General features: G+C 44.3%; 1 protein-coding gene across 1 annotated transcript; it reads right to left on the bottom strand.

Annotated features, from left to right (window-relative positions):
* Window positions 1-1,278: 1,278 nt before the first annotated feature.
* On the bottom strand, window positions 1,279-8,028 carry BCL2L14 (BCL2 like 14; the record flags this gene model as incomplete). Its single annotated transcript, XM_082000228.1, is given in 6 exon segments — window positions 1,279-1,903; window positions 2,988-3,063; window positions 3,065-3,258; window positions 3,870-3,937; window positions 4,872-5,030; window positions 7,602-8,028. Coding segments are annotated over 6 exon segments (966 nt in total). The 3' UTR covers window positions 1,279-1,861.
* Between the last annotated feature and the right edge of the window lie 814 nt (window positions 8,029-8,842).

Below are 8,842 nucleotides of genomic sequence, written 5' to 3'. Positions count from 1 at the left end.
TTGCTACACGTGAGTTGAAAGTTTAAGATTTATTAGAAAAATACTTGGTCATTGATAGCATTTCATTTTTTACACATCCGGTTAAAATGCTTTTTATCACTTTCATTCAAATTCACTATTTGTTTATAAATTCTTCATGCAATCTCTGTAGTTAAAGTACTTCTACACACAGAATGAGCACCCGTAGTGGAAGGGTATCTTACCGACAGGCAGAGCGCCTGTTCAGGGAATGTTACCTGTTTGTACCGGAGAAGTGATGCCATGATTTTACAGCCTCAGCAGATGTCCTGAATTCCCTCTTTCTCCACTGGGAATTTGCAGCATTTTGAAATCCAAAAGTCATCAACTAAATGGGCCACAAGCCAAGCCTCAAAATCATGAATAGTTTCACTGGCATCCGCCTCTACTCTAAATGATGCACTGCTATTCCTCCCATTGCCGCACAGAGAGATTCAAGAACCCTAATCAGATTGTTGTCCCAAATATGGGTTCTTCCACCCGGCTTGCAGAGAGCCAAAAAACACACACAGAGCCGAGATATTTGCTTTTGTTCCAAATCTGCGCAGAGCTGGGTGCTAAGTGGCAGGCCCACAAAGCTAGCGCACCTCGGTTAACACACGGAAAATATTTCTACACTTTGAGCAATAGTTATCGGTAATTTTTAAAAGTTGGCTCATCACCCTTGTTCCCCTTGGTTCTCACCAGCCTCGTCTCCACTTAAAGTCACAGCATCCTTCTTTTTTCCTAGGCATGCTCAGTGAGGAAGGGGCTTTCGTGAGGAGGGGGCTTTCCCCGCCCACCCAGGGGCAGGTTTCTATTATGCCAATTATATGTTAATTATATGTTAATCAGGATAGTTCACTCAAGGTTCAGTAGTTGTGTTTCTTTTGTGATTATCTTGTTCCATTCCCTCAAGGTTGCACCTCGTTAACTGCTCACAGAGACTAAAAAATACCCCCAGCTTCATTCCTTGTGTACCTTCAACAAGATCACTTGCTTTCGATGCCTGAAGAGCCAGTTCAGTTTACGGAGAAATCCCCCAGATTACACGTAGCATCGAGCTCCTTTTGAACAAGGAAGAAAACTGACACAGTAGGATAGGTTTTACATTTCTTGGGCTACAAAGCTCTCAGAATGCTTGTGTATTCCACATTAATAGACAAATCAACGCTGTAAAAGTCAGCATCCCTTGTGCTATGCTTTGAAGGGGTTTGAAACAGAAGAGTTCAAATTAAAAGCATCTGGAAGTAGATCGAGTCTATTTTTTGGGGGGGACAGGGAAGGCACTGGAGTAAAAAGCCCTCATTAACCTTTACTCGGTCCCTTTCAGACGTATAAAATGGCATCAATACTTTGGAGAACCTAATCAGACAAGGAGCAGGGGGAGCGAGAGGAAACTGGCAGCAGTGTGTAGGTATGTCTTCTAACAAGGGACTGCGGAATTGATAACAGATAGTACCACTATGAACCACATAAAGCTGACAGCACTTGTCCCACTTGGTTGATCACAGTCCAGTGGTTCTCAAGTGCATACTTTGACATTTTCCTCCAGTTTGCACTTTAACATGGGTCCGTAGGAGTAGTGGCAAACATCTCTACTCAGAAAGGTAGCTAAAATCACTATCTGTGGAGCTGAATGCTCCAGGGGAGTTGAAGGTGCCTTCACATCCGCTGAAGAACGCTTCTACATCAACATCAACTTTAAGAAAGTTCAATTGTAACCATCAGAGTTAATCATGCAACACCTTGGAAAAAAATAAAAATACATAGCCACTAATCATTCTGGCATTGGTTTGTGGAAAGATCCTGCATATTCCTTAACTGAAGGCTTCTGCACCCTGAAGAATTAATTCAGCCATGATTACTCTACTTCTTCCTGATCCAGTGAACTCAAAGCCTTCTCCTGTAACATAGAAAGAAAAAAGAAAGAAAAATTACAATTATAAAGCAAGAAGGACCCTCATCCTAATTTCAACTCTGCTGAGGTCAGTCAGTAGGTTTGCCAGCAGGATTTCTTGACCTCGCATGCTATCTTTTCTAATGGAGACAGGCTGTACAGCTGCTGAATGCTTCCATTCATTTCATGAAGCACAAAAGGACTAAGATCTCTGACGCAAGTGCCTCCTAGTAAATCCAGGTAAACGAGCTAAGAAGGGCAGCAGCTCAGTACCACTGCTGGCAAAAGAGCACCTTGCACAACTGACTCTGAAAGAGGGATATGAAGATAAACAGATACCTTTGTGTACAGGGAAATTGGAAGCACACCACACCATAAGGGCAGACTGTATGAACTGCTGAACTACTATGCTGTCCCCAGAACCTGCCAACAGCAGAATTCTAGGGAGAACTATAGGCTTGAATTGATGCACTGAGGTCAACTGTATGAGGTTTAACAAGGCCAAGTGCCAGGTCCTGCACTAGGGTCACAACAACCCCATGCAACGCTACAGGCTTGGAGAGGAGTGGCTGGAGAGCTGCCTGGCAGAAGAGGACCTGGGGGTGCTGGTTGACAGCCGGCTGAACATGAGCCAGCAGTGTGCCCAGGTGGCCAAGAAGGCCAACAGCGGCCTGGCCTATATCAGAAATAGTGTGGCCAGCAGGAGCAGGGAGGTGATTGTGCCCCTGTACTCGGCACTGGCTCTTAGAGGTCTTTTCCAATCTTAATGATTCTGTGATTAAGGTAAGCGTGAAGTTTCCTGGTGTTTCTCCCAGCTTTCAGCTATTTGTGGTGGAGAAACCCTCTGTGCCAGGAAGGCTGTTTTATACTTACCTGTGAATATCCCCTACTGATTTTTGGATCAATGTAAATAAAAAACTTGCAGCATAGAAGGTTTCTTGTCAGAAGTAATTCCACAGCTGGAGTACAAGCTGTGTTAAAGAATATGCAGTTTGGTTTGGTTTGCATCTGGCCCATGTTAGTTCTGTGAAATTGTGCTGCTTCAAGGTGCCTTAGGCTACACAGAAGTCAAGGGAGGCAAAACGCATACCCAGCCACCCTGGTCCTGAATCCATGGCTTGAAGTGTTCTCTGAGGTACTTTAATCCAAAGCCCAAGACCAAGACCAGGATGGTTGTCCACAGCAGTAAGTCTGGTGGCAACTTCCATTGTAAAGGCTACTTTTGTGCATTGTACTTGGCCTCCTGGCTCACTTGTTGAATCTGCTGAGACATCCTCCAGCAACAAATCAGTGACCCTCTTGAAGAAGGTGTAGGACAGCATGTCTTTAAAACACTGATAGAAAACCCTGTCCTTTTTGATCTGAAAATAAGAATAAGCATCGGTTAAATTGAGCCACTTTTGTGGGAGTATGCCTTTATAGAGCAGAAGGGGCAGCTAAAGAAGGGAGTAAAGGTAACAAGTACCAAATTTTTAATAGAGAAAACATGCACTCCAAGTAATGGACTCATGTGGGTGTTCTTCTATGGCCTTTGGGCAGGCCTTTCAAAATGCACTCAGATTTATTTCCCTACAGCAACTCTCAAAGCTGTAGAGTTTCTCTCCCTCCACTGGGAATAACTTGTATGTCAAATTTAATGCAAACACAACAGTTTCTCCGGGTCAGTCGAGTGCTCATGAATGTCATCAACGTCCCATGAAACTCAAAGGGAATGATGTGAGTCACTCCTCTTTGAAATGCACAACCTTTTTATTGCCTTGCTTCCCCACCCCAACAGAGATCTCTTCTTAGTCCTCTGGTCTTAAGAAAGATTTCAGGATGAATGGCAAAGGTTTCAGAAAGCCCTAGATGCAGAAAGGGAAGTTCAGGATAGAGACAGAGACGCAACGTTACAAAACGTTCACTCCCAAGAAAAGCGTAATCTCTCTCTCACTCTCTAGTCTGTGTAGCTCCTGAAAACAGGAGGAGTTACCTTTTTTTCTAGTTGGTCCCCTGATTGTCTTAACAGTGAAACTATTGTTTGTATTATCTTTTCTTCATCTGTTAAAGAAAAGAGTAACACAAATATTAGATCCAGATAGCAAACTATGGTGAAAGCCTTTGTGTCACTTAATCATGAAAACTGCTGTTAGTTTGTGGCAATTTCACAGATAATTGTCTATCTAGGCTTTAAGCTGAAGCTCACTGTTCTAGTCTGTGTGGAGTAAGCAATGCTATTTCTCCATCTGCCCACTGTTTTGCTCTGGTTAAGAATCTGGGAGAGAGCAGGGCCTTTAACATCCCACTGCCAGCCCTTTGGGCTTTGAGGTATGTCTGATAACAAGCCAGAACAAGAGAGCAGCTAGCGGAAGCCCATGAAAATGGACTTAAAATTAGGGGGAAAAAAATCCCCTCATCATTACCAATTATACCTTCTGCAACTCATTAGGACAAACTCGGCGTTTGCTGGATTAAAGAAAATGCAAGTATAGCAGGATCTCTCTTATAACCAGAAATCCCCAGAAAACTTTCATTAAAACTAAATCTCTGCAGACGTCACGGAAGACAAGCAGTTCAGACTTCTAACAGACACTGTTGACCAGTGTTGTCCCATCCCCAATTGACCAGGACATTATTGCACCAATGCCGGGTCTTTGGCCTTTGAGCCCCGTTGTATTATTCTGCCCCCAGCCCTCCCACCTCCTACCACTGCTCTGTCACCTTACGTCCCTTTACCTCCATCCTCCTTTACTCTTGTCACACCTCCTTGGATTTTTAAGGATGCTCCCTTTAATTGCAGCAGCAGGCAGGACTTGTTAGAGGACTGCAAGAGCAGTCCCTGAAATGTGGGCAACAGAGCAAGAACCAGCAGAGCAAACTTCCTTCTTCACAGCATCTTACCACAGACGTCCCAAGTGCTTCACCATGTCTAGAGAAAATGCCTCAGTGTGCAATCCCAACCTGACTCACTGCCTGTGAGCATGAAATTCTTCACCCTTACCCTCACGTCCATCACTAGGACCACTATCGACTTGTTCCTGACATGCAGCATGATGCATTATCTTGAATGACACATCTGAAGGAGGTTCCTGGGATCTGGAAGTAACAAGCTGGGTGAGTTTGTCTGCAATGTCGTTGACATCTGCTGTTTCACCTGATTGGGAAGGAGGGTGGGAAATAAAGGCAGCAATTAATTTTTCCAGGAAATGATTCAGTGATTTACTCACATGTCCCCTGAGGTGGAATTGCCCAGAGGATATGAAGAGATACATTTCCCCATGCTGGGGTCTTGCTATTGCTTGAGATCAGCTGGCAATAATTTAGAGAGACAAGTAACGCAGTACAACCCCTCTCTAGTATCTGAGGAGTAGCTAACTATACAGAGGCCATACAGAAGCAAGTGTGAGTGTTGCTCACTAGCATACATCCTTGCAAGCCAGAAGCACACCATGTATGAAGAAATGTGAGAGTACTGCTCTGTAGGACTGTGAATCTTAGACCTTATTTGTATTGCCCCTGATTAGTTCGTCTATAGGTCCCGATTCAGGAAAGACGGTATGTCGGAATGTTCTTTCCTTCTTGTCACAGGATAATCCTGAGCAAAGGAGAAGCAGGCTCCACTTCAGAGGCACCTCTAGCACAAAAGCTTCTTGTGTCCTTGACACTGTTGTATTAAGTGGACATGGATACTGGGAGAACTCAGCAAGCAGACTGGCTTTATCCACCTGTGTAATGAACACGGCTGTGGGCATCGCCCGGTGAGGGGACTCCAGCAGGGATCCTGCTATAGCAAAGAGAGCAGGAGGGGCCGTTGCAAGGTTTGTTTCATCTAAAAGGTGCTCTTCCTTACAATTTGCGTCACAGAACTCAGGGTGCAAAACTCAATCTCCCCACCCCTACTGCCAAGTGTCAGCTCCTGCGTGACCAGCTCCTGCGTGACCATGCTCAGCGGCAGCAGCCTGACCCATAACACATGTAAAATTCACAAGCAGAGCTTATTGTGAGGGCAGCAGGGGTTAATGCAGCCAATAAAAATTGCATTTCAAGGCTGGTGGATCAACTTCAAGACATTTCCACCCCCTTGTCTGTCTGCAGAGCTTGTCACAGAGCTGCTAAACTTCTGCAAAGCGGATCCGGCTGTTCATGACTTTGGATACCTAAGATTAGGCAACTGGTTCTAAATTGAACAGGTCTTCGATTTAGATGAGTAATCCCCAAAAGCACCTCCATTTACTCCAGAATGGCCCGGCCAAGCTAGCAGTGCAACTGCTAGCAGTATAAGTACCTAATAATAATAATGATGTTGTTTTAGGAATTGGTCCAACAATCTGCTGAAGGGCAGGTAAAGCCCAGATTTGAAGCCAAGCAGGATCCCCAGGGAGGTTAACACCCAGCATGGGGAGTTTTTACCTCCAGGCCATCCTGCCACCCATGCTGCAGGTAACATGGCGATGTATTGGCAGGGCCATCAAGTGATTGTACCCAAACTCTCGAGCATTTTCCTTGTCAATGTGAAAATGGACATAAAAACAGGTATCTGGATGCAGACATATGTCCCTGGCAACCAAACAATGGAAAGTTATAGTTATTTCCCCTTAGCAAAAGGCACTGGGCTGAGGCAGGGACCCTTTCTCAAGAGGCAGAGCTGGATTTGGCAGCAGAGAGAGTTATGGGCTTGGTGGGTAGGAGGTGCCCCAGGACTGTTAAACTGACTGGAGATAGAGCATTAAGCTGGAGAAGTCAGTGATGGATAATTTTTAGAAATATCTTTGAATACAGTGAAAGGGGAGAGCAATTGCTGTGATACCAAGAGTATCAAGTTGGGAAAAATTAAACAAACCACCCCCTACCTTATGTGTATGAAAACAATATGGTAACCTATCACATACTGTATATGGCAATTTAATGGGGATACCTCATCCTCCTCTCTGTCTTGTATGAGAAGTTAAGGTATTAGTTATTATCCAGAGCAAAAAAGGTAAAATCTCATTGCCTGCAGCACAGCACCTGATGTGAGGCTGGCTTTGGGGGCTGGGATACAAGATGTTTATGTGGATGGGATCCCTGGATGTTGGATGGATTACAGCCACCTACTGCCTCTTCTTCCAACACATGGGAGGGCAGGTTCAGACTTAATATAATAGCAACGTGCAAAGGAGACTTAGATAACCTTTGAAGACTGTTTCCAGTTAAGATAGAGGGTGGGGTTATGAGAGGCGGCCCAGAGCTGCTCTGTGCTTGAGGCTGGTCACTGCCGACTGCTTGGCACCAGAGTTTCAAGCAGAATCTAGCACTTCTGTCTTTAGTGTGGAATATTTATCACATGATAAAACTCTATGAACAGGTCTTCAAACAATTTCTCTTCCTTGATTTTAGTATGGAGGTCTTCAGTCTGACCAGTGTTTTATGTTTTCTTTCTACAAGTATGCAAAAAAAAAGTGCCAATGCTCAGAAAAAACCCAACCTGTGCAATTATACAATACTTTCCACCGTATGACGGAAAACAGAAAACCCAATGAGAAGCACGTGTCTTGTGTTTGCAAACACTACTGAAGATCTGGCAGCCTGCCTTCCTAACTGGAAATCAATAGAGCTAGCATAAGAGGTGACCAAAAAGTGAAAGAAACCATACTCCTTCTCCTGCCTTTTCACAGGCCACCAGCCATTTAAGCTATTTCAAGAGAGATTTAAAGACAAACAGCAAATGGAAAGAACTAAGACATACTTGTCTGATGCTGAGAATTCCCTTCTTGAAGGCTCTCATATTGTGCCTCAGAAATGGAGGAATGTGCCGTGTGATCTTGGTGCAATGAGGGTCCTTGCAGCTCTGCTCTGCCACAGAGAAAAGGTAGACGATATCCTAGCCCATATTTTCTTGGTGGTTGCTTTTTGCTGTGCTGCTGCATCATGCCACCCTGGAAAACTGCTCTTTTTCTTGGTCCACCTTTAACCCATTGATGGTCAATCTCTACTTTTCTCCTGATTAAGGACGATGATTTCCGAACATTAGCCTCATTTTTCAGTAGTTCCTTGTATTTACTGACAGACAACCGTCGCTGGGCATAGGCCATTAGGATCTTGTATTCTATGCTGTCTCGCTCATCATCTTCCAGCAGTATTTCTTCCATACTGACATCATTTGGCAAAGACATCTTGATTCCTGCAAGAACATATTCTTAGTTTTAATGGCTTAGGGGACAGCTTATTTTTCATTAATACCTACCAGTACTTGACGTTTCTGCAGAACCTTTCACTGAGCACCTTATAAACCTCGCTGAGGTTTATACCTCAGCTTCACCGATGTGAAGAATGTTGCAGTACCCGGGAGCCAGAGAAGCACTGTTCTCTAGAAAGAGAATTTGGTTACTGAGAAATACCTCAGGTGACAATCATGGCCATCAAAGAACAGGAACAAGAGATCTGACACCTTGCTCTTAGCTGCATTTGGTAGCTTAGACAGGAAAGATGAGGAAATTCAAAGAGTATTCAGTGGCTGGGGTGCAGTGCAGGAAAAGAGGAAAGCCCATAACAATAACAACTGATTCTCAGGAGGGAAAGAAAAACAATTCATTAAAGCATTGCAAAGGAAAAGCCTATACTGTGGCTCAAATGAGCATGCATCTAGATACTTCAGAATTGTGCCTTCAGAGGAAGCTTTGACAAATTCAGGCCCTGAGTGCTCTAGGTAGGAAAGCAAAGAAGAACTAGCCCAAACATCAGGAAAAATTGTGATATTTACCTATCATAATGTTCTAACTGTCTTTTTAATTTAGGGGATCCGAGTCAACAATCTTGGTGTTTGACTGCATGCCATGGATGGTGTGGTGGCACTTACCTAGCGTAACTTGTTCTCGTCCAAAGAAACACATCAATCCCACAGCACGCACATGCATTTTGCCATCTTCCTGTTTCCCTACGCATTGCAGCTCATCAAGCCACAGCGCGAAACACTCCTAAATCTTTGCT

Source organism: Phaethon aethereus (assembly GCF_964289735.1).
Source record: "Phaethon aethereus genome assembly, chromosome: 1".
NCBI classification, from domain to species: Eukaryota; Metazoa; Chordata; class Aves; order Phaethontiformes; family Phaethontidae; genus Phaethon; species Phaethon aethereus.
Note: the sequence above shows the minus strand (reverse complement) of the source record. Positions and strands in the feature narration are given on the sequence as shown.